Raw genomic sequence first — 26,631 nt, 5'->3', positions numbered from 1 at the left:
ACTAGGTAAAAAAGGAAACGGCTCTGCAAGCAGTCGAGCCTACTACATGCCGCACCCATGTGGTCGTACGTCATGAAAGCAGAACGACCTGATTGAGGGTTGTATTTGACGCATTGTCGAGCGCTGGAGGTCGTTTCTCAATGAACACAGTTCTGGAAAGCGGGCAGAATTCGAATTTGGAGCTGATCGACCTGCTCATCAAGTTCCGCACTCAGAACATCGGGATCATCACGGACATTCAGAAAGCCTTCCTGCAAGTGTTTCTCTCGAACAACGATCGAAGTGTGGTGCAGTTCGTATACGGTGTGAGAGAATGCCGATATGCGGGGAAGAGCTTCAACCAATTGTGTCATATCAGGCGATGCGCGTGTCCTTCAGCATGACGTCGAGCCCCTTTCTCCTATCTGCAACATTACAGCATCATCTCAAAAACGTGCTAGAGCAGTTCACAAAGACGGCAGACGCCATACGGAGCCAACTGTACATTGATGACCCCGTCACTGGTGTTGATAGTGGACAGGAGGCGAGGGGCTCTATGAAGAGGCAGCGAAAATCTTGAATCAAGCCGGAATATGCGACCTGCAAGTGAATGTCGAATGGCCTCGAACTGGTAGATTTGTTAGAAGATGGAGAGACCCAACACACCGATGCCGACCTTGGACATTCAGGACTCGGAAAGGTCCTGGGAGTGGCCTGGAATCCTCAGACATACCAGTTTGAGTACATGATAAGCTCTCTCATCGATTTCTTGTCATCAAGACTGGACAGCTAGAGGTCCATGCTTTTAGTGTTGGCGAGAATCTTTGATCCGTTTGGATTTGTGTGGCTCCTACAACAGCAACCGTCAAGATAATGTTTCAGGGATTGCGGGAGCTCGGAGTCAATTGAGATGACCCCCAGCCGGAGTCTCTGCAGGCTGTGTGGGAGCACTGGTGCACGGAGCTTCTCTGCATTGGAGACGTGTTTGTCCCCGGAGTGATCACCCGAGATTTTAAAAGCGACAAGACGAAGTCCAAAAGCCTAAAGCGCCGTGCCATACATGGCAACAAAGACTCAGTCGGGGAAAGTGAACACAAGCTTGTTCATGTCCAAATCCGGGGTTGCCCCTCTTAAATACCTTTTGCTGCTCCGACTCAAGATGATGGAAGCCGTAATTGGTGCGCACCTATCCCACAAATCACGAGAGCTCTACACCTGAAAAGTGCTTCCACGCGGCTCTGGAAGGACTCCACAGTACCAACGTACTGGGTCAAGGGGGCAGCAAACCGACGGAAGCCCTTTGTGGCAAACTGAGTTGCCGAAGTGCAGCAACTGACAGACCCCAAAGATACAAGTTGTGGGGAAAATAAACTAGTCTTGCTCGTTGTTATTGAAATGAAAGGGTGCTGGTTCGCGAGTGTCTCAACTTGATAGTTCAGGTAAAGCAAGTTTTACCGAAATGCTACATGGCATGTACCTTTTTCAGAAAATATAGGTTCACGGCCTACAAGGAGTTTGTATGGTGGATTTGGGGCAGGCTGGGCCGTCGCCGACGTGTCAGGCTCCCATGCTGTGTGGTCGGAAGGATCAGGGAACAGTTTCCGTCGGCCACATACACAGGGTTCCAATACTGCTAAATCGAGAACCTGGACCTGTGGGCCAGGACGGCGGCTTCCTTGTTCGGCCTCTGGGAAACGCTGCACAGAGGCCTCCCTCGTGAGCGGGGAACGTAGGTGGCCTGGGCCTCCTGGTAGGTACGGACTCCCTCTGCCAGTTCCAGGAAGCAGCCGAACAGCTTCTGGGTGTAGTCTAGGTCAAGAATGATAAGAATTAAGTCACATACATTGTGTCAATAAAAACGTTTGCATTTACCGTAGGACGCAGGCTCCATTTTTCGGTTGACGACCCACTCGCCTTTCCTCGCCTTAGGGAATTTCAGGACAAAGCAGTCCTTGCCATCCTTGGTTGTGGCCTGCTTTCGGTCCGAGTTGGCGTTGTAATGAAGGACAGCAATGGCAGTCCTGTGAAGGCCACGCAAAATAGGCAGAATATGTCCTTAGCATATTTCACCATTCTACAAACATAAAAGGGAACCTCGTTGCCCTAGAATACTTCAAAATCTCAACCTACCGTGCCTCCATGCCCTCCAGACTGAAGTGGCTCGACTTCGGGGTAAATCGTAGCAGCAGGCTGTGAAAGGACTCGAGCCGGTACGTCTGGCCATCTCCAGACAGCTTAGGGATGTCCTTCAGCAGCTGTCGTGACATTACCACCTTTTCGAGGGCGTCGTACGGCTCAGTTCCTGCAGTTAGAAACAGCACCAGGTTAAATGGTAAGGATGATGCACACTGTAAATTCCCTGGTATATGTCAACATTACCCTTATGAAGACACAGCGTTCTTCAACGATTGGGGCATGCGTGCAAGCAGGGTAGAGCGGGTCGGGATGCTGGTGCACATTGTCCACATGGCGCATCAAGGACATCCACTTGGCCAGCACCAGTGCACCATTGTCATCACTGGTTTGGGCACACCAGTAAACGTGTGCCCGGACAGTCTTGACCCACTTGTTTAGCAGGCTGTTGCGCTTTGTTTTCCCCGCGAGGGCCAGCTTGCTCCCGATGCCTTAAAATTAGAAAAGGTGTGTGCATGGCAAGCAGAGTAACAATGCATTTTGAATGACAATATACATATATGTTCAACAGACTAAAACAAATGGCAGCACCAAGCTAGCTAAAAACTAAGTTCAGCATCACTTGTACTACGTAATCCGTTTGGTAAGGTAATGTTACCTTTGGCAACATGCCATGCATCGAAACGGTGCTTGGTGTTGGGGTAGTTGCTCTTCATCAGGGCGTTCACCCCAAAGTGGCGGTCCGTGACGAGCACATGCGGGCAGAACCCCCAGCCCTGGAGATGGTCGAAGGAACGTTTGAGGCCCTCGGTTTCCATGTTGTTGCTGGACTTGACTTCTGTTGACTGATGTAAAAAGAAAAGGTAACAAAATATAGAACACTTGTTCATTTAAAAGCTGAGTTTAATTTATCTATATTTATGAACTGTGACCTCGGAAGGTCTGATGTCTTGGGATGACAAGTAAACGACGGATTTGACATAAAATGAATCCTATAGAGATGGCCAACTATACCCAATTGAGTGAATTTACAAATCTTGCTATATAAAATGTTCTTTCGTTAATCTCGGGTTAAAAATACTGAATCGCGCATGCTGAATGCAGATTGTAAGGGCATCTTTGCCTAACATATTATAATCTTGCATAACAGTCTGTTTAATTTTGAAATTTTTCTACAATGTAGATATACACATTCACAAATTTTCCATTTATTTTCAAATACAGCCGGCACGCGTGCACCATCCCGCTTTGATGTATGCTTTTCTTCCAAGCACGTAATTGCGATATTTATACTTTTCCAAGTCTTTATTGCGGCAGGTTACCCCGTTGAGTGCGCTTCTTACCGAGCACAGATGCAATGCAGAGAAGCGTTACTTGCGGAGCGCGCTTCCGCGGGCATTGCTAGTGCACTGATGCTCGGTAAGAAGTGCACTCAACGGAGCTAACCCGCCGCAATCAAGACTTCGAAAAACGCGAATAGTCCAGTTCATGTCGAAGCGAATATCGTATCTTTCGAAACTACTATTCAAATATTCGCACAACTCTACATAAACAATACCCAAACAAATATTCTACTTAGTTATAAACGAAAGGTAACAAGATAAATAACTCAATTGAAGTAGGCAATTTTCTACTTAGCCAGTTCTTACCTGGATAACCTCGAAGTGTAGGATTTTGTTGATGTTTGTTTCCAGCAGCGTGTACGTGCCATACTTCGCCGAGTAGCCGGGAGAATCGGCACGGCCGTCGCCTGCCAGGTGAAGCTTGCTGCCACGCATCGCTGTAAGGAGGGTGGTCTTCTCTTCTTTCCATACCTTTGAAATACAGAAATATAACATCAATCTCAACACAAAGAGATACATGTTTGACCAACAATTCTCTAGGCAGGTGTACTCACCTTTGCAGCGGCAGGGAACACCAGACAGCCTTGAATCAGGAAGAGTTGGCTCTTTTGAAGAACGGCAACACCTACAGAGCTCAGGAGACGAATAACTCGTGTAGGACTGGCCCCAGAGAATGTAATGGCGGCGGGTAGGAGAAGATTCATCAATGCCTTCCCATTAATCCTCGGCTGGCTTTCCCAGACAGTCTTGTGGCCCCTTACACACACAGTCACGGCATGCAGCAAGGTCCCCCGTTCCTTCAAACTTGTATGTGTAGGAGCCAAGCATTCCCTACAGACCGAAAACAACTGTAGGAGCATTGAAGCGCAGACGATGAACTTCCTTTCTTTCACGGGGTTGGTGGTCGTGGCAGAGGTGCTGCACTCTCTGCAAAACAAAACAAGCAGTGCATTTAAAACTTGCTTCAGAAGCTGTGTTTTTTCCATTTCCTCTACGCTTTCACTCGTTGTTAGGTCAGGGGCTCCGGAACCAGGGGGGCAGTTGCCCCACAGGTTCTACACCACAGGGGGCATGCCCCCACCCTAAAAGCTGTTCCGACCCCCCCCCCCCTCTCACCACCCGTAAGGCTGTTGAAGCAGGCTGCACTCCATAGATGACGAGGTGCCACAAGCTAATCAGTAGTTGGTGACATGTATTCTTTCTTTGGAAGCCTTGTTAATCCGTTCGTTTGAAGTTGTCATTCATTGTTTGAACAATATGTGCGTTCTCACTAATCAATCTCCAAAGATTCTATCAGACTGCAGCCTTCAGTTTTCTGCACTGTGCTTCGTCAGTTGCTGTTGATATACCGGGTGATTCAAGGAGACGGCAGGTTCTTTAAATCGACCGGAAAATTCGGTTTCCTAACCTATCGCGCTACGACTTTGTGGAGCGTTGCCCACAGATGGTGCATTGTATTTGTGAAATTTGCAAAGAGCGAACTTACCTGAGGAAAAAGTAAAGAAAGAAAAAGGCTGGAAACGTAGCGACGCCACCGGTCTTCAAACAACACGGCGCCGTTTCGCACGGGACACAAGAGATGGCGCAAACGGTCGCGACGCCAACTGCCGCCAACGAACGAGCAGACGACGCCGAGAGCCGGCATATTTAGCACACAAGGAACTGCAGTGCAGTTCCCTGTTGTTACCGCACCTGTTTTTGTTTTTGCGACTGTCGCCGCCCGCGGAACGCGCGCCGCTTTTGAGTCGAAAAGATTGTCTGCTAAAGAGGCCGGCTCTCGGCGCCGTACGCTCGTTCGTTGCGTCATCTCTTGTGTCCTGTGCGAAACGGCACCGTGTTGTTTGAAGACCGGTGGCGTCGCTGCGTTTCCATAGGAGCTAAGCCTTTTTCTTTCTTTACTTTTTCCTCAGGTAAGTTCGCTCTTCGCAAATTTTACAAAAAAAATGCACCATCTGTGGGCAACGCTGCACAAAGTCGTAGCGCGATAGGTTAGGAAACCGAATTTTCCGGTCGATTTAAAGAGCCTGCCGTCTCCTTGAATCACCCGGTATATATATAAAGAGAGAGAGAGAGAGGTGAACTATACGATGCAACATAAGCCCCCGGATGTTGCCCCCACGCATCAGATATACTTCTGAAGCCCCTGTGTTAGGTGATCATTTAGGACTTAACACTCGAAATCCAGAACATCAAAGCTATATCCTATTTGTAGCATAAAATTATGGTTTCGAGAAGGTACAGTGAGCACATACGCATCAGGTCCTTCATCATCCGAGGTCACGGAGTCGTTCCAGGGACTAGTGTCTGGAGAATCCAGTTCCTCATCTGAGTCGATCGAATCATTTGGCCGATAGCTGGTGTCCAGGGCATCGCTGTACATGTCCTCAGAGTTGCTCTCCTCATCGCTCATGTCCACAGGATCGGTGTCGGGCTGCGAAGTCTGAGGAGTGCCGTCCAAGTCCAAAGAGCTGGGGACTGTGCCACTAATAGGCGTAGAGCACCGCTGAAGTGGCTGCTCGTGTTGTGCGAAGGTTGCTTCTGCTACACAGTAGGAATAAGCATAGAGACAGTTATTCATTGTTTTGTTCCAATTTCGTGTAAGTGCTCACCCTGAGTTCCTTCTGCTGCTTGTAGATGTCCTGGGGCACCGGTCTCATCTCCCAGGGGACTTGGGCCTGCCACCTCCGAAACGGACTCGTCCTCGGGACGAAGACAGCTGTGCAATGCATCTGCAACAAAAGTGCATTGCAAATGAAATTCAGTTATGATCTCTTCTCTCCAATGTAAGCCTATGTAAAGACACTGCATCACATACCGGAGGATGTGGTCGACGCCTGAATTTCAACCGATGTTTGCGAAGGTTTTTCTGTTTGTATGCCTTTGCTGACATACCAAGACTTTGGCGTCTGTGTACCTGGAACATGAAAATCGTGATATTTAGGATACATTCTTCAAAATTCTTACTGTGCAGGCACCTTTTATTAGCCTTTTTGAACATGTCTGGCTCCATGTACTGCATGTGGGTGGCCGGATGACATACACGCACGTAAGTTCACTCGAGCTTGCAACCTGCGACGCCACTGAAGTGGCTCGGTTCCTTTCCTGTAAGAGTGGTGCACCAAGTGATAGCATCTGGAGGCACACCAAACACAGCACGTAACAATGTAGGCAGAAATACATACTGGGAGTGGGCATTCTGCTCTAGCTGGATCCACTCGGACGACAGAAGGTCCACTATGCAACGCCTCGTGGGCTCCGTCTTTTTCGGAGGCATCACTGGGCGACGCATCCAAATGCAGTTTCCCTTGCTGTGGATAACGTGCTGTTCTTCCATGTGCGGTCCCTTTCCTGTAAGAGTGGTGAACCAAGTGATAGCAGGCACACCAAACAGCACGTTACAATGTAGGTCAAAATACATACTGAGATTGGGCATTCTGCACTAGCTGGATCCACTTGGATGACAGAAGGTCCAGTATGTGATGCCTCATGGTCTCGGTCTTTTTCGGAGGCATCATTGGGCGACACATCCAAATGCAGAGTTTCCCTTGCCGTGGCCAATGTGCTGCTCTTGCATGCTCGGTCTCTTTCCTGTAAGAGTGGTGCACCAAGTGATAGCATCTGCAGGCACACCAAACACCACTAACAATGGAGGCCAAAATACATACTGGGATTGGGCATTCTACACCAAGTGGATCCAGGTGGAGGCTAGCAGGTTCACTTTGCGACGACAGCGCTTCTGGGCCTCTGTCAGAGGCGTCGTCCAGTGTAGTGCCTGCCAGCAAACCATCATGTGCCAAGATTGTGCTGCTGAGTTGCCCAGCTGTATCTTGGTCTCCACTCTGTGAACGCAATCAAACAATATTTAGTACTCTTCATTTGGCCATGAAACTCAAAATCCTATAAAAGCCTGCTTTATAGGAAGTGCAGAAGCAGTTCAAATAAACTTCAACATAGGCAGTACTAATTCATTTTCTGTGTGAACTTTTTAGCCATAAAACTATTGAGAATTCCTGTAGATCCCTTATTTGATAAAAGAAATTTCGTAAAACTGGATCTTGAAAACCATATTTTGTTTGGTTTCAAGTGCGGAGTTATTTTTGTTGTTTTCATGACTCAAATGTACCTCAAGAGAACACGAGGCAAAAGCGATTGTTTGCTCAACAGATTAGCCTTGGGCCTGTTGCCTCATGTACTACAGTGGTATTGCTGGTATAACCTACCCACTTTAGTTTCCTTACATTTAAAAACAATCAGTTTTAGCAAAACTTGGCCGTTTTAGTTTCTCCATATAGCTCATCTTGAAACTCCACAGCTGTTTCACAAGAGGATATTCACTGTGTTTCCTGATTATAGCGCGCATGGTTTTTATAGAACAGGTAAAAACGCATGCCAGACGGTGCGGTTTCAGCGGAAGTGCGAGCGAAGCCAGAGATGAAAAGCGAGCTGCGCTTCCAATCTTGCCGGCAATGCGCGCAGTGCGGCGATGCGCGCAGTCATCTCTCGCACTCTGCTGAAACGATGCAACGTGTTGGCGCTTTCGAGAGCACTGAGTACGCACTAAGTAACCGACGAATGTACGTACTCGGGTCCGACGACGTTTCACGCATGAGCTGTCTTCGGAAGGTGCTCTGCCAGGGAAGATGGACGGCACGGCGTCTGTCTTCAACTTCGCGTACTTTGTCGAGAAGCCAGTGACCGCTAATAAACGTAAATCTCGCTCATAGCACTCCGGCAAGAAATGGTCGGAGCAGATTAATAACCGGGCCGTCGGCGACAGGGGCTTCTCACAACCCGATCGGTGCACGGCGTCCGTCCACAGTTTCCGACGTTCAGTGTCGGCAGGAAGCGAATGGAAAATAACTCCCGGGCTGCTCAGCTGGCAGCGAGAACAGGCGGCGACACAACATCGCGTGCCCCTGCCTTTCCGCCCTTTACCGGCCATCACACCTAGGCGCCAGGCATCGGAGACAGTCAAAACCGCACACACCACGGCGCAAACTGTAAAAAGGCACGCGGCTCTCTGTTCTCTGCCTGCCCGCCTGCCTGCGCCGAGCCAGAGGAGCCAGAGCGAGCCAGTGGGCCGAAGCCAGAGCCGAGGCAGCGCAGCGCGCCGGTAGCGCCGGTAGCGGCGGCAGCGCTCCTTAGAAAAGAAAATACCAAGAAAACAAAACGTATGTAACAGACGTCAGCAACGGAAACGGAAATGCATTGTTTGCTGCGCAGCACGTCGCCTGCTAAATTAGCGGATTTTGGTGTCTTCGGGCATCATAGTCTTTGTTGGCCGGTTTCACGGTCTTTTAGATTGTATTACTTTCTAATACTTGACATGCGGTCTCTCTAGATGATAATAAAGAGAGTTGCATTGTTTTCTCACAGGAGAAAATGAAGTGGAGTTTCCCTTTAAGAGATGGATAAATAGCCTGGGCGCGTTATCGCACCGGTAGCCTTGCTCTTGGTGCACGAGTGCTAACTTTAATACACTGCTGCTCTTCTCCGGCGTTCGAATTCTCTCTAAAAATTAATGATTTAGTGGTTTTCGATGAGGTTTAGCAAGTTTATAATTCGTACAATATGCAAACTTTTACTAATTAAAGATGTAATGAACAAATTATACTTAATTCGCCGACTGATTGTTACACTTAGCCCCCATACTATGTCTTCTGACCGTATACCTTACCTGCACAAACCTTAAAAGTGTAGCTTTCGTGACTTTTTTTAAAGAAATATGTTACGCTTAAAAAAACACCCCGCTTATAAGAGACAGCTTAACAAAGTAGCTTAAAAAAGTAATTCCGCGTTCACCAGGGGACACAAATAGTTTCGCATAAGTAAAAAGAATATTGATTTACAAAAAAAAAACGGTGTCCTGAATTGGTAAATTATGATGGTACCTCAAAAAAGAAATAGGGATCATTATAATGATTCTTAAACGCGGCCTATTTCGTTTTTATCTCTCCCACTATCGTTTTTCGGAAATATTTTCTAGCTTGGTCCAGAAAAGTGACTGGCACGCATAATTCAATTCTAACATTAGAATAATTGGACAGACACGATTCCGCAGAACGGGATGGTTTCAAGGGTCGCGGTAAGCTACTGCAATTATATCTAGATCGTACGAGGAGATATTGGCGGAGAACGCTGCATACATTGATACCTTGAGAGATATCGTCAGTGGCAGGTTTCGAGGACGAGCTCCTCCCACCTGTTTCAACTTTAGCAGAGCGACCGCTGGAGGTGGAGCGAACTCCTCCCCAGTGTTCGCTCTGCTAAAGTGCAGAGGTTTGAAAGGAACTTTCCCTGAACTCTGAACCTGTCACTAACAATAGGTGTCGAGAAGAACGGAATCAAGGAGAGGACAAGAACGGTAGGAAGGTCCTCCGATTGTAACGCCTTCAGCTTGGGATATTCGTACTTTCAACAGGTGTTTGTTGCACCTAAGCCTTGCACGCACACCCAAACCACGGGGTAGGGGATTGAACCCCGTGCTGGAGAAAGGGGCATTCGAAAGACACGCCCTGCCGTTCTAATCCTGTGAAGTACTCTAGAGTATTTCACTGGATTAGAACGACAGGGCGTGTCTTTCGAATACCCCGCCTCCTGCACGCGGGAATATGCAAACTCGGACGCCCGAATGGAACTGGATAGGCACGAGGCTTCACTGTTCTGCGAAACAATGCGTTATTTCGACGCAAAGATCGTCCGTACGAACAGATGGTTACATAGTGCAACGAAAAACAATTCCACGAGTTTGAGAAATGGGCACTAAACGACTTTCTGTAGTAGTCTATTTATGGTCATAACAAAATAATTGGGCTTTAAGCATTCTAAACAACCAAACGTTACATTCATGCGTGGACGATTTCTCTATTAAAGTCCTTATTAAAAGATCGACGCCAGATGGCGCAACCGGAAGAAGTGCTAGCCGTTTGTGACAGCGCCGTCTGGTGTCTGCGCTAGCTTCGAAAGTGTTAATCTTTCTAAACGAATGTTAATGGAAAACTCGGCCATGTACGAATGTAATGCGTTTGTTGTTTAGGATGGTTAGGCCCCATAGCTTGAGTTATGACCATAAATAGATTATCTCAGGAAGCGGTGCAGTTTCCCTTTAAGAGCAACCAAAGGTAATAATGACCACGGGTCTAACTAATAAAATAGTCACGGGACGCAAGAAATTATTCCGTTACAATCATTCGCTACTAAGCTGTCAGTGCCGTGGAACCTGCGTGCTGGTTGGATCCTATACAATCGTATATCTTTCCCCACGTGAACCCGCTCCCGCACTTATAGCCGATTCACACGACGGACTGATCCGCGGACGGATTGATCACGTGATGACATGTCCGCGGTTCATCCGTCTCCCAAGCGCATCCACACGAGGGAGACGACGAGCAGACGCCAGCGAGGACAGACCGATCCTGTTCAACACCCCACAGTGCCGCGAAACTCCAACATCGCACCGTGGCACCGTTGTCCAAGAGAGAAATCGACGTTCGCTACCGTGATTAAGAATTGTACGCCGCTGTTACGCAGATTTCGAGACAAAACACCGGGGCAGGCTTCGCACCAAGCGCCACTAACTTCACTAACCCACAGCATGACAGTGACACAGGCATGGTCCTGCTCGAGAAAGCTTCGGCGTAGACGCGACGAAGATCTGGGCTCGTGGAGGGACGTTTGGAGGTGCCTTCACGCACTCCGCGCTCGTGCACAACACTCAAGCACACCACAGCCACAAGAGAGGTCTTGTTCGGTGAAATCCTGATTGGGCGTGCAAGAATTACCGCGGCGTGCTAGACGAGTTTTGACGGGAGCTTCATGACACGGACCCCGAGGAGTACCGAAGCCTGCGTCACGTCAGCCAGACAAGTTTCTGGAGTTTCTTTCACTCGTGGAACCAAGAATCGCGCGTCAAAATGAACCAACGAGCGCACAAAACGAAACGATGCGCCATTTTTGTTTTGAACGCCCAGAAGCAAAAAACCAAAAAAACAATTTACCGTTGCCAGACTAAACACGTTCCAGGTCAAGCTCCCGCCAAACGTCCGCGAGTGCAAAAGGCACTCGACTTTATCAGTCCGCGCCTCCGCGGACGAGGCGCGGATCGCAGGAATCGGTGACGTACCGGTCACGTGGTACACGGTCCGCGGACGAAAATTGCGATTCGGTCCGTCGTGTGAATCGGCTATTACCGACGCCCAGAGAACGGGGCCAGGTGATAAAAAGGAAGCGGCTAATTGGCCCAGTGAGCAAGTAGCTCCCACTGCACTGTCAGCTTAGGGGTGAAAGCTGTATATACTTCGTTTCGTCTTAAGTCCAGACGCAGGCAACGCTACGAGCTAATGGGACATCCAGATGCGTCGAAAGAGCAAGTCACTTCACATTTTCTCCTTGATTGGTTCAGCGATGTTAGAACTGGAACAAAATCATGACAAACACACTAATTGTCTGCTCTTGGCGCCTTCTGATTGGCCCCGTCAGCTTGTAACGCCGGCCACGTCTGAACTTAAGAGAAGATGGGGCTCGAAAAACGGCAGTACGTGGCCAAAAGTATGATTTAAAGTTTTCAATTGTAATAATACTTTCAACGCTTGATATTCTATGTACAAATATAACGAGGAACCGCTATAATCCCGACATTAGTCAAATCCGTATTGAAGAATTCCCGGCGATCCAGAAAGGCGTAAATTTCAGTCATTTGCTTTTTGTGCGCGGTTTCAATCTGTGAGGTTGGCCGCTATCGCATTTAGTTTGCGAAGTGCTAGCCGTTTCCTCTCCATCGCATTTTTTGTGGCTTCAATTTTTCACTGAAATTCATTAACTAATTTTTTTTCCTTCTACGAAAGAATGTCATTACACCTCTCTGGTAATATTGAGAGTCTAGATTGTAGGAAAGGTTTATCTGAAACCATGGAAGGCCCCCGAGGATATTGGCCGCAAGTGCGCATGGATTAAATTTTCGTTTGACAAGGAGGAGAGCAGACAGAGCGGGCGGGATATTGGCAGACGACCTACGCGTTCGTCACCTGGCCGCATTTCGTATTGCAATTGCGACCCAAAAAACCAGGTGATCCTGATCGAGCAGCGGAAAACTTTCGAGAATACAGGTTCTCAATTAATATTCGAACGCATTTGTTTCTTTCTGTACTTTTGGCGCATTTTCGCAATTTGCCCACAAGCACTTTTATATTTAATGCTTTTTTGTCCCACTTAAATATGACATGGATAGAATTCTAGATATCTGGGATGCATTTATTGAGGTTTGGGTAGACTGTATATCGTTTATATTTAAGAAAAAATCCATAAACTTCTCTTATCCCTTTAAAATTAGCATTTTTCCGATTTTTCAGTTTTTTTCAAAATTAAATACGTCTCGCAGTCATTAGTTTTGTTGTTCACATCACATCAGTGGTTTTACAAAAGCAAACACCGTATTTTACTAGGCTTCTTTAAGTGTGTTCCCATGTTCCACGCATGTGCAACCACATGTCTTTTTCTACAAAGGCATTGCACCGAGACAAAAAAAAAAGACAACTTGTTTGGCCTAGCATATAGATATATAAAATGAGATCAAGCCTTATGAATCGAGGAAATTTGATTTAGTTATCGTTAATAACAGAAGAAAGGTTTTCCTCTGGATACGGTGAGAGGCACACTTGAGATGGATTAACGCAGCTCCTCAGCCGAAGAGCCATCGTCGGGGAGGCCCACCGCTGCCAACATATTATGCCACACTGCCAAACATACTACACTGATGGGAAGCCGCGATCCACTCTACTGCTGCATTCACACTGGTCTTTGCATCGCCATCGCGTAGCGGATCTGCTTGCTTTTGTAATCTAACGCGCGTGAATTTTTATTGCATCATTAAAGGCAACTCCGGTCCATAATTTCGATTTTGGGATCACGACTATTTTTAGCGCAGTCAGCGTTCCTGAATTACAAGGTGTTCGTTTCTCCTCGGTATTGCGCGTAGTTTTAAAGATATCGACGCCTCAAAGTTTTGTTTGGGGCGCGGTTGACAAAACCGAAACAAGCCGCTCGAGGCCCCGGCAACACTGGAAATCAGCCGCTATGTGGACGTGACGTCATAGTCGTTCTCTGTTAACGAGTACGTGGTCCAAGCGGCATCTATCTCTGTTGAGCCAGCCGTTTAAAGGTAAAAGGAAAGCTGCTTCCATTTTAATTCTGCATGCGTGGTAGATATCCAGCATATGTCGCAAGAGTTAGTGTGTATACTAAAAAGCTAGCGACTGGCAAGCCAGTGAACTCCTTCGGTGCCGGTGTAGGACGCCGATCTCACTAACCCTCCGCTTCGACTATGGTAGTGGTTATGGCGTACGCAAAAATCAATACCGTAGTCATTTACTTCTAGCAAAGCGGTACATGAAGGCACCCTATTTATTTCGCTAAAACGGCGGAAGTTACTTTCTGCGGAAAAATGCCCAGATTGTTTGTTGTTGTTTGTATGAGCGGTGGAACGCGCGCGCGGCAGGCGTTGATTAACTGTACCCAGGGGCCGTCTCCGTGCTTGCGCTCGTCAGTACTCGTGTCTAGGCCTAAATTTTCATCGTGGCTCTGTGAATGGAGCGGCATTGCTCTACACTGCGCTGCCAGTGACGCACAGTACTCGGGAGGCCGTCGCCGTGCGTGCGCTTGTCCGTACTCGCCTTCGCGTTGGGGGTCAGTCCCAGACACGAAGCTTTGGTGCTTTCCAGCGCGGGCCGCGGCGTCCGAACACGTGTGTGCTCGGCTGTATACGTTTGTTTTGTCGTTTTTTTTTCTCCAGGCGCGTAAAAGCGAATTTGTAATCTATGACATTGTAATTTACCACATAAGTTCGTCTAGGTGGCAGATCTAATTTGTGAAAATAAAAAAAAAACGCTTGCCGCAATCAAAAGTTACAAAACAAAACACAAACAAAAAAAATCTCGTGATTGGAGCTATTTAGTGATTGCAGTCTACCATGCCCACCATTCCCCATTATACGGAGCCTGAATTCTCCATCTACAGCACTTTACTTGACAATGACTGCTTTATTGATCTGGATACCTTTATCATGTTTACTTTTTGGGTACGACTTCCCACTTATAATGCGAAGTTCACTGCTATCTTGACTGCTTGTTTTAACTTACATCTTCACTGTGGTTTGGCTGGTATCATCCTTTTCATTAATTTCATGCAGGACGTGTATCGACAACCCACAAATGTTGATTTTATACCTCTGCCTTCTTTCTTTATATGGGATAAATAAAGTATTTGATTTTGAATCCCCGCATCAAGGTCATGTGCCAATTTCTAAACTGAACAAACTTCTTTTTTCCTTTTTTTTCAGCAGACACGTCGTTCAGTGAGGACACCGAAGACGACGATAGCGGAGTTTTAACCCATGTGCCATGTGCATATGGGTTAAAACTGCCACCTGCTGACGAACTTCGCAAAGAGACTGCTTCCGCCTGACACCCCGATACGCGCAAGTGCGCACCGAGTTGCTCGCTAAAACGAGCCTTGGTGTCCTCACAAGCAGATAAACAAAAGGCTATACCGAAGCTACACGGGCTGCAGATAAAGGCAACGGGTAAACACGGCAATAACCAGTTGAAGTACCTGCGGTAGCGTCTCAAAGAAGCGCACTTTACGCTGCTCGACCGCGCAACGGGTAAGCCCGTCCGGACCGGAAAAAAAAAAAAAAGGAGAACGACCATGACGTCACGGTTCAAGGTTGCTTTAGGGATCGGTGATCCGCTGGCGGCTCGCTAAGGAGCGGCTGCTCGCAGCGAGTCCTATTTTTATTAACGTCGTCCACTTGACGTCCACTTGACGTAATACTTTGGCTGGGTCGTATTTTGTGTCACTAAAACGATATCAGTAATTTATTTCCTCTTGAACTTTGACCGCAGTTTCCCTTTAAGTAACCGCGACCGCAGCCACTTTGCGAATGTGTTTCAGCCCCCAGTGTCAATGTGGCGAAAACAGATATAACAAATGCAATTATCAATGTCTGAGCGGGAATTCTGCAGGTTGGCTGTTTCCAAAGCAACCTTGTTCATCGACGTCATGTTCGTAGTACCACATCTGTCGCCGTGTTTTTCTCCTGAGTTTGCAGTCATGGCAGCCGGCGATTTCTGCTTGTTGTGTTATGTTTTAGCGGCCGTAGTTTGCAAGTGCTCCTAGCAATCGCGCACGAAGGTAATTTATTGGCTCCCTCCTCGCTCACACGCTTCATGATGCCGAAGGTGGTATTCACTGGCCGCCGGTATGTTCCGTTCCAGCTCAACACGATCTTACGATTAGCTTCAACGGCGCATCTGCAACGTGCGTTGTGCACCACCAAGTTAGTACTAAGTAGCTATTTTAGAACCTAAACGGGCTCGTTCTAAGACCGCGTTTTTGGTGGGGAGCCATGCATTGCGGCCTCCAACTGTATGAATGTGTCTTTACATTTGCTACAGATGTCTGATACCTACAAAGTAAAGCAATAAAACAACCGCAGTATCTTACGTGAATGACCGGACCTGCTCTTACGTCATCGGCCAGTTGTCTGTTTTGCTGTACCGCGGCAGAAAATTAGCGTCACAGGATGGCCGTGCAGGTGATCACGAGTGTTGCCGTCATGCTAGAACCGGTAGTAATTCGGTCTCGCCATGGACCCAGATACAAAGCTTTGAGATAAGATATCTACGAAACTAGACAAGGCATTAAGAAAAAAAAATCTTACAAATGTGGGAAACTTTTTTTTTTTTAAAGGCACTCAAAACCCTAAAACCGAGTGAATGTACTGAAGTTACTCTTTAAGGCCAGTTCACACATCACCGATTGCTTACGTTACGTTACGTTGAGAAAGCTTAGATTGCCTCACTTCGAAAGTCACCGAGAGCTTTTGTGCTTTTTATGAAGCGTGACAACCAAATCAAGAGTATGCTTGAAAGCGACATTCCTGGCACGTATATTACGGTAACTTATACGTAACGTAAGAAAACGCGAGTAAACCCTCTCGTGTGAAGGGCAAAAAAGCAAAAAAGAATCTTGAAAAAAAAAAAAAAACGAGTAAGAGGAGAATTTTAAAGTATTTTTTTCCCGTGAATCTGAATATTGCGTCGTTTTCTCCAAAGATGTCACTCAACACGAAAAGACGAAAAACATACGACCAGTGGTGAGGTCATAACATTATCTTTCTTCCGCCACGCACGCGCCGGTCATGTGGGCAGCGCATGCAATTACTAGCTTGCCAGGCCTATTTCCCCGCACAGTGGCAACGTCTATTTCTTAGTTTTTTTATTGTTTTTTTTAATTATCAAGAGTGCGCGTGCATAGCTTTGGTAGGCACTGGAGACGCGCGAGAGCGGAGATACCGAAAAATCATTTTATGGCGGAAAGCTCCTGGAAGGACGGACTTCAGCGGTACTATGAAAATGACTTCCTGCGGCCTCCCTGCAACAAATTTTACAATAATTTCGATAATCGTGATCCAGGCCGAATGAGGACTATTCAAGTGTTTTTACTCATATAGGGAACAGCTTCAGATTTCGTTTAGACGATGGTTCACGCGACATCGTTTTTTTAGCGTGTCGAACACCCCGATAACGATACTATGCATGCGCGAGGGAGGCGGTGGCGGAGTATCGGGTATCGTTATCGCAGTCATGGGAGCGATCTACTAAAACTCTCTATTATCTTAACTGGTCTCACTGCTTCGTACGAAGCACGGAGGGACCGGTGACTTGCGGTGGTACCTTGACATAAGCTTCGCAACGTGAGGAAATGGTGCTGTCTTACGAAGCCTTAAGTCGAAACTGATTATGCCAAACCTCAACAGAACAGCTTCACAGGACTAAACAACCTCGACAGCCGCGTAACCACGAAATGTGTAGGCCCGGTCAAGTTATAACCTGTAAACGATCTTGAGCGAAAACACAAAAAAAACGGCAACCGTTGCCGGGATCAAACACCTGTCACCGGCGTAGAAGCCAATTGCGCTGCTGATTAAGCTTCTGGCCCATCACGCAGGAACGGGAAGAGCAGAAGCAGGTGGTGTGAGAAAGCGCGCGGAGTGGAGCGGGGTTTAGAGGGCAAGAAACAGAGGAGCAGAAACAGGTTGTGTAGAAAGATCGCGCGGGACGAGGAGGAGTGAGAAGGGCAGAATATCCGCGCTTCCCCTTTATTGGTTACCCAGAATATCCAGCACTAAGGCTTTGCATCCAGGTTGTGTCGAAGGGAAGCGCGCGCAGCGTCAGAAAGAGAGATTGGTGTGGCGTAATATTTGTTTCCATACAAAACCGTGTTTTACGTACCAGCTGATCTAAGAGCACCACTCACCCAGGCACCGAGTGTCTTAAGTGTCATCCTGCTTTTGGCACCCACCCGAGCTAAGAGCAACGTTGTGATTGCCAGCGGAGTGCATGTGTATGTTCCTTGTGTGTCTCTCTCTCTGTCTTGTATATTTCTTCCTTCGTTCAGCTGGCATATCCCACAAGCAGTAAGAGCAACACCTACCCTATAATGCGCTCGCATTCGAATTTAAACGTGTTTGGCCAAACGACCATGCATGCAACCAAATTGTTTCTGTCTTTTTGTCATGGAAAGCTGATGTTCACTTAGAGTATAAACTGATTTGTGAGGCACTCGCAGCGAGACATAAAATAAAGGGAAATGGGGGCATAACTGGAGGACATAGCCAACAGATATGAAAAAAAGTCATAATTTAGCAACATATTTAAAATAGCGGAAATCCCAATAAATCATGGGCTCGATTGGGTCCTACAATGTACAATAAAATATTGTTATCTCCACATATTTTGTGCACACACATTCCATAGTTTTTATTTATAAAAAATTATCTCTTCCGTACCTAATTTATGTAAACTAGCTCTTGTAAGAGGGTTTTTATTTTGTATATTTTTATAAATACGTAGCAACTGAATAAAATATATCGCAACCTTTTTGGCACTAAACAGGTGTCCTGAAGAAAAAAGTACGTTACAGATACTTAGTGTACAGTGTGACAATTAACTTTTTTGAGGTACATCGCTCTTTCTGTATTTTGACCCGGAGCTATTTTGTGTCGTGTCGGTGACCGTCGTATTTGTCTTGTACGCCACTGTGCTGTGTTATGACAAATATAGAATGTTTTTAATGAAATATGAGCTTTCGCTCTGCAGGCAAAAGCAGTACTGCCTCACCCGTCTTGGCGCATCCGCGCGAAGTTCGCATTGTTTATTGGGAAGCGACGGCTCAGAGTCTAGTGCGGGGGAGCTAGGCTTGAACTCGAAACATTTTACTCCGGGTACTTGTCGTTGGGCGGAACGAATGATTAGTTATGGCTAAGGAACTTCCTCCATTCCCTCTTATTTTTGGCCATTTACTCTTTTATGGGCGTCGGCAGGGGGCTGCAAAAAATACACTTGAAACACCCAAATCGGATGTAACTCTTAACGACTTGCGATGACTCACTACGCGCGTCCGCTGCAGTCTCACTTCATTTCCGGTTGGAATCTCCGCCTTTGTTGTTGCATTTTGTATTCTGCTCAAGGCTTTAATTTTCCAGAAAATAGCCTGAAGCAGAATTTGTTTTCTGAATTCTAACAAATGAGAGATGACTTTCTGAGAACGGGTACGAAATTTCGTATAGGAATTTGAAATATAAAGCGAACAATAAACAATGTGACTATGTAGATTTTCGATAATTAATTTTCTAATTAACATTTACTCTCTGCCTGACGCTCATAGTGGTGAGCATGGTCTTTTCCCGAAGGAACCAGTTTTGCATTTTGTTTTTCTTTTTTTAACCATTTTTTTGTTTTTGTAAAGAAACACCCTATAAATTAACATAACAAGATATGCTAGCTTAGAAAACAACTTCGACGTTCATGGAGGGTACAAAATAGCCTAGCTTAAGCTGAAAAATGATTCGTAGAACAATTAAGTTATACAAATTGCACCGATCCTTGACGCTATATTAATGCCGCGCGCGCAGCTGGCCAAGTAGGCAGCGCGCGCGTGGCCTAAAGGTTATCGTACCTGTTTCTCACGCGAAAAGGCAGGGTTCGATTCCTGGAAGCGACGTGTCTTTTGCTTGTCCCTGCAACTTAGTGTTCTGGTAATTTCGAGATTCCTTGTGCTTGTTCGAGGTCCGAATGTTCTATGCGTCCAACTTTCTGCGCCAATTATTTCAGAAGCCCACTCGTGTACATAAGGGAGTTTCCGTAGAGAACAGAGTCAGTCTCACCCCAGCGTTACGATCCTGCGGTTACGCCGCCATCGACGCCCGCGACGCTCTGCCGTTATCTTGCGTTTCCTTGTTGTTTTGGGCACAAGTTCGCCTCATTATACGTTTAGTTTACTCAGTTATCGTCGCTTCATCGATTGTCATTCGTGACAATATGAACCTCATCTCGATTCGATCATGTAATGAGACAGCACGCATATATTTATGTCCAATTTAAGATATCTGATGTTTCAAAATTCCTTATGTAATATTAAATCCATCCACCGTTTGACGGAAATATTTTCCTCAGCGCTGAGTATGACAGTTATGCGATGAACTGCTGTAATTACATTGCGATCGAAGATACAGAAGCCCGTCACACGTTGGTACAGCGGTAGACATGAATTTCAACGATCCTAGTGCCATAGCGGATAAACGCCGCAAAGATATCGGACAAAACAACCGGTTCCGCGCACAAGTGCGTTCTTTCGTTGCAAAGACTATCCACAGAAAACAATTGTTTGAAAGTCTGTGCAAAAGTATAACATCGTTACTTGCTTCAGAAGGACGAAAGATAATCTTTCGGTTACCGAATATACCTCTCACGAACCGGCAGAAATGCTGTCATTACTACGAGTGATAATTTTCCTGCTTCTGGTCTTGGAGGAACCAACATCTACGCTGAGTTTGAAGTCGGAACACAATCGGAGTGGCCTCAAGACCATCGCAGACATACCTAAGGAATTCATCCTTTCTTTTGAGTCGGGGAACAACTTCATGGACGTCTTCGTGCCCACAGATTGCATCAAGGAAAACACTGCGCTGTTCAAGTCGTTCCTGGACTCCCGAGCGAAACTCGTCACGTTGTGGACTGATGGCAAAATGCACTTAAGACTTTGCGAGGACAAAACCTGCCACGCATTTAGAAAGTCGTTTTTTCAGATAGTTTACTTTATATGCGGCCAATACCATATTGATAATCTACTTCAAAGCCTCCAAACTGTATATTCCATGTCTGCTTTTGTCGTGGCGGAAGACGCGAAAAATCGATGGGAAGATTATCGAGAGGCTTTTACGTTTCCATTTTGGCCACCGTACCCCAAAGTCAGCGGTAGATACGTAATGAGTTTCGACAACGGCAGTCTCTTCTTGACTAGCGAGTTCGAAAGAAGGTTAATTGAACACCAGACTCTTGCGAGGGGCATTTTGTTAGAACGGCAACGGACGCTGAATGGGAGTTTCATACACCTCGAATGTTCAAACATCTACGCCTGCGAGCATCCAAGCTTTAACGTTACATTAAATATCTTAATGCACCGGAACGCTTCGGTTAGCGTTGATCGTTACATTCACAATAATGAGCAGTTTTCTAGCACATTAATATGTAGTTTAGACAATCATGCAGATAGAGACACGGAGAGTTTATTAGACGCGCTTCATCATTTCGGATCGGCAGGCTTTTCATTTTATGTACGCAAGCGTGACCCCGTTCCCAAGCAGGCAATATTTATCTTGCCATTTTGTTGGGAGGTATGGGTAGCACTTCTCGCGTCTTGTCTGTTACTCGTCTTGACGTATGCCTTAATTGCGAAGGTTATGCTGAAAGAGGAAGTGAATATTTTCCACTTCATATTTCCCATGCTGGCAGCGTTCTTTCAGCAAAGCGCTCAGCTCCACAGAAGTCTCCTGAGCACGTCTCTGTCCAGCTTATTGTATGGCATAATGGCCTTAATGTTTCTCGTTATGTCAACAGCATTCAAAGGCCGCCTCACTTCGCTTTTAAACGACCTACCTCTCAAAGGAGAAGCCACTCAGTTCGTGTCGTTTGAGAATCTTGTTGAAACAGGACATCGGCTCTGTTTCCTTGAAGATCCGGGCATCCTTGGTGCATGTGGACCATTAAATATCTTTAACGAAAATGGCCCAATCCGGGGAGAATATCAATGCTACCAAACTTCAAACTCGAAATTACGTAGTCCTCGCTCGATTAAAATTTCAGCTGACGGAAGGGACACTTTCTTCACCTACAACTCGCGAACAGGTCCCAGCGAGGCTTTGAGGCGGGAACTTCTCGGAAGAGGCTACGTCTAGACCGAAGGCACCGTGTTTTCGTACCCCGTAGGACCGGAAATGAGGTCATCTTCGGTATACCGACAGGACTTTGATAAAACATTGAGTCGGGCGATTGAGGCGGGCCTATACGAAAGGTATGCTGCCCTTGCGGAGTACAAAAGCGGGTACTTTCACGAGGGAAGTTCAAAGCATGCCGAAGAACTTGTTTTGAGCTTTAGTGATCTGAGACCTTTTTTTTATGGCTTGGTTTTTGGGTATGTCCCTCTCAGTTCTTGTGTTGATCGGTGAGGCGACTTTATCTTGTATGAAACGTCGCAATCGTTTATATTTTACGAGGAGAAGTCGGAATCAATCTTCAAAGCACGGGATCCGAATCATACGTGTTACAACAAGAAATCGCGGTCGCGTTTATACAAGGAACTGAAGATAATCTCTAACATGGTTGAACGAGATTAGGCTTATACTTTTATACAACATTTAAGTTTATTGTTTGAAAAATTTTAGCATTAACAGGGTAATTTTTATTTTTTTTACCAATATATATGTATAATTTTTATATGTAATTTTGCATTCATACTTGTAACTCGTGATTTATGGTTCATGTGTATATATGGAATGTTCCCCCATAATTTAATAATTTGTATTTTAAAACTCCAATGTGTCTTAGATAATGCGGAGAATAATTTTTCTGCTTAGAATCATGAACGTCGATTTGCTGTGTGTTTTCCAATTTTGTGACGGCTATTTTTGCAGTATTTGTATACCAAATATTATCCTTTTTTAGTCAAAGCTTATGTTGAATTATATTAGACTAGCAACCTTCCTTCGTTTTCCAATCAAAGCGTATCTTCAATTACAATATACTACGTACTGAGCCACTCACTGCGAAACGCATATCTCATCAAACCGGAGAGGAAGAACTGATAGGATATATTCAGCGACGTTTGAAAACGTACTTTGCTCCCCAATACACAGAGAGTTGTAATCAATGATACTTGAAGGTCTATCGGTTTCTCTACTTTTTTATTAAAAAAAATAGTCACGTCCAAGTACGTATGAGCCATAATCTCATTTCGAATGGAATTATTTCTCGCTGTCGTACTTTAATTTATGTGGTTGAGCACTCGTGGAAGCTTCTAGCAAAATATTTCACAATCGAATAGACCGTACTTCGCAATAAACCTTTGGCCATTGTAGAAGTGGCGTCAAAAGAGGAGCGTTAAATGAGTCTGAAATAATGTACATATTTTCTTAACTTAATGATTTTCTTCATAATCTTGTTTTCCCCAGAACCCATTTTTTAATTTAACTTGTAAGGTATTGTACAAATTGTTAGAATTCAAGTGTCTGAAACACATACACACACACACACAAACACACACACACACACACATATATATATATATATATATATATAACTGAGAAGAGAAAACCCTTGGTGAAAACAGCAACGACGGAATAAATCGTCCGTTGTTGCTTTTTTCACCAAGGGTTTTCTCTTCTCAGTTTTATACCCTCGCCTTCGGCCTCCCGCCACCCATGCCCGTTTATATATATCTATATATATATATATATATATATATATGAATGTACAAATCATAAATAGGTGTGAAACATGTGTCTTAATAAATGTGTCTCTGTGCGATATATATGTCATGCTTGTTTCATGCCTTTATTCACTCATATCAGATTTTGACTCTTTTTATGTTAACAAACTCTAATTTCTCCGAGTCAATCTGGGGTTTCGACCCTTCTCCTTAATTCTTGTCTTGAGTTTACAACTATGTTCATAGTCTTTTTTATCTTATACAATTCAGGCCTCCTGGATCAAATATATCGATATGTACTTATTCGCCCTAGTGTCCACGACTGATTGACGACTTCAGAACTGAGTTTCAATCTGCATTTCGAATAATTCACTCTAAAGAACGTTTGAGGGGAGAAGAGGGGTACCCCAGCGAAGGGCAGGGGGGGGGGGGGGGGGGGAGGCCACTTCTCCTCCCCTCATGATCTAATCAGTAAACGTCCTGTTAAGGAGTAAAATGAGGGCTGCTGCTTTGACAGCCGTGATGGGGAAGGGTGAATAGCTAATTAGGGTAAAGGAAGAAGAGTCAGGTGAGTTCAGAAAGGTTTGCAGAGCGCACGTGGCTCTGCGAGAAATAGTTTTCTCTCCTTTGAAAATGTTCATTGCTTGATTTCGTTCATTCGCTATATTTATGGGGGTCTTGCTTCCCGGGGCAGTTCCTGTAGGGACTTTTTCCCGATGTTTGTCGGTGCCCTGTCGGTCCCGTATTCGCGTTGGATGGATGGATGGATGAATCCGGCTGAGCCCTTTGGATCGGGCGGTAGCTTACGCCACCTAGCCATTTTGTTTTACCATTTGAGCTTAGAATATTTAAATGTGAATGTCTCCAGCTGGACGCTCGCCCTCCCGCGGCGGAAACGGGAAGCGTTCTAGTGAGGGTCCCCAGATCCTCCTGCTCAGCGGCCACGGCGGAACTGCTCGCGATCATGGCTCGCGATATGTCATTTCCGAATGCAAACAACACTCTTCACTGTCCCAACGTAGTGCTGCAGCCGATATGGGACTGTACCTTACTGAAGAGTTTCAGTGTTGCGCGTAGAAGCAAACGCAAGCGGTGTGCGTTTGCGTTCGAGTTGCGTGCCCCACGTTGTGCGTGCGCCTCATCGCCATGCGCCATTCAATATTGCAATTTTGGGCTCCGCGCACACGCAATGTGGAACGCACCAAAGCTAACGCAAACACACAGCGCTTGCGTTCGCTCGTATACACAATACCAAAATTCACTACTGTTTCACCGGCTTCCAACGCCAACCAAACACGCGCTCCAGTGAGCAGACGTGCAAGCAGGTAGGCGTTCCTTCGAACTGGAACGGCTGAGATCGTCAAAACGAAGGAGCGTAAACATAAAAGTAGCTAAATGTTATGATAAAATAGGGAAGCAAAAAAAAATTGTTTTTTGTTTTTTTTTACTTTTGGGCATTTGGTCTGGAAGGATATATTGGCGGAGATTTTGGACATTTTGCCGGCTGTCAAAAGTCGGGACTTTGATAGCAAAATATACTTCACGCACAATTAATGTAATTCTACATGGATTTCTCACTGTAGCTATAATGTTTTAATTGATTTTAGACAATTTTGATTTTATTACTTAGTAATTAAAATGCTGCAATTGGCACGAGTGATGATAATTAGCACACTTTTGCTTGTCATATGTGTTCGCGCGTTTGAAATTAGATCATAAGCAACAAATTCTATTAGAGCTTGAAATATTACGTATTAAAATATCTAAATTTAAATATTATTATTGTTAATACAAATCGCGGCAATGTATGCCCCCAAGTAACGCCAAGATCAATTAAATACGCCAATTAACCATAATAGACTTTCAGAAAGGTATAATTTAGTTTTCTTTTTAGCATATGAAACACTCTGACATCGTTATCAAGATAGACAAACAGTCAAACACTGGATGTAATATGAAGTCCTATGCGTCGCGCGTTGCTATAAAAACACACACACACTTGAGCTGTCTGACTCGGATTCCGTCTTTGGGTTGTTGCAGTGAGAACAGTGTGTATTAATTATACATTTTGTTGACATATTGTAAAATTTGAGATTATTCTCTTATTCTTGTGCGGGGAATAATGTTAAACCAATCAATCATCTAAATACGTAAAAACCCCTTAAAAAGCCCGCAGTTCATTATTTCCTATGACGATTATCTGAGCGAGAAAAGGCAGCGAGAACGCAAAAAATATCAGCACAGATATTTTCAACAACTACAAATATCAGCCTGGATCGAACGTGTATGTCACAAAATAAGGTTTCCGCGAACAACTTCTTTAACTAAGTAATTACGATGTGAGACACATCTTGAGTTATGAAAGAATCCAAAATTAAGAACTATATAGAAAAATTAAATCCAAAATTCAGTCCTGTTTTGGTTTCGCCCCAGAATAAAAAAGCGCATTCTTGCATAAATATGACGCTAAACACCGTTCTTGTTTTCAGGGTAAAGAGGTAATCTGCGCTCATAACATTCTAGCTTCCTCGTATTACCAGAAATTATTTGTCTCGCTCAGTGAAGCCAGTACACTAGACAGGCTCAACAGTGGCGCGTATCTCCGACCGTCACAATAACCGCCATTTTAGAAAATGAGTGGCGCCACCTATAGTTAGTTGGAGTCGCGAATAAGGTGCATGCAGCTAGCCGGCACCCTGCAAGTTCCTCAGAGGATGGTCTGGGCCGAGAACTCCCGGCGACGTGTACATGTAAAACCGAGCACGCCATACCGAGGTGACGGCGGTCCACTTTTGAAATGCAGACTTGGAACTAATCCGTTGCAGGAAACGAAATTACAAGTAACCATTTTCACTTGTAGTAATTTTGTAATGAATCTATTACTTTTCTCGAATCCAGTGAATTATGAAATTTAATTACTTCCTCAGTAACGGGCTACCACCTGTTAATTGTTACATATTTTGTTTGTTGTTTATTAAAAAAAAAAAAAAAAAAAACCTTTGTCTTAAGATTTCGGAAAAAATAAAAAGTTATGTTTTTTTTTTTCTATCGCGTCACCGGGGGTAAGGGGGGAAAGGTTCATAGGTGGGGAGGGGGGAAGCAGAAGAGGAAGTTAACTCTTCTATCACCTACACTCTAAACGAAGCCCGTGCGTTTACTTTCCCGCACAACACTCGGATAGTCAATCACCGCAACTTATGAACGCAGCTCAGCGAATGGCGATGCCAAAACATATGTTTAGACTAAAAAAGGCAGCCTGAGTTGTGACATTAAGCAATGAAAAACGTCACGCTTGCATTACTTATGTCACAACTCAGACTGCGTTTTTAAAGCGCAGCTCTAAGGAGCCCATTTC

The 26,631-nt window shown here is 45.5% G+C and overlaps 1 protein-coding gene and 2 long non-coding RNA genes across 3 annotated transcripts; all 3 read right to left on the bottom strand.

Annotated features, from left to right (window-relative positions):
* Nucleotides 1-1,612: 1,612 nt before the first annotated feature.
* On the bottom strand, nt 1,613-5,835 carry LOC115316872. The gene is made up of 8 exons (XM_040212024.1): nt 5,708-5,835; nt 4,010-4,382; nt 3,762-3,926; nt 2,771-2,957; nt 2,359-2,603; nt 2,110-2,327; nt 1,852-2,000; nt 1,613-1,788 (listed from the first exon to the last, which is right to left on the bottom strand). Exons 1-8 carry the CDS (start codon nt 5,833-5,835, stop codon nt 1,613-1,615), a joined length of 1,641 nt encoding a protein of 546 aa, XP_040067958.1.
* Nucleotides 5,836-5,856: 21 nt separating this feature from the next.
* On the bottom strand, nt 5,857-6,534 carry LOC120841181. Its single transcript, XR_005715705.1, has 4 exons — nt 6,431-6,534; nt 6,271-6,369; nt 6,065-6,184; nt 5,857-5,996 (listed from the first exon to the last, which is right to left on the bottom strand). It is a non-coding gene; the product is annotated as an uncharacterized LOC120841181 (long non-coding RNA).
* A 231-nt stretch (nt 6,535-6,765) lies between these two features.
* Nucleotides 6,766-7,243, bottom strand: LOC121046854. Its single transcript, XR_005798341.1, has 3 exons — nt 7,121-7,243; nt 6,876-7,043; nt 6,766-6,803 (listed from the first exon to the last, which is right to left on the bottom strand). It is a non-coding gene; the product is annotated as an uncharacterized LOC121046854 (long non-coding RNA).
* Between the last annotated feature and the right edge of the window lie 19,388 nt (nt 7,244-26,631).

Source organism: Ixodes scapularis, unplaced genomic scaffold (assembly GCF_016920785.2).
Source record: "Ixodes scapularis isolate PalLabHiFi unplaced genomic scaffold, ASM1692078v2 PGA_scaffold1__304_contigs__length_218370807, whole genome shotgun sequence".
NCBI classification, from domain to species: domain Eukaryota; kingdom Metazoa; phylum Arthropoda; class Arachnida; order Ixodida; family Ixodidae; genus Ixodes; species Ixodes scapularis.
This window is presented reverse-complemented; position numbering and strand designations above follow the sequence as displayed.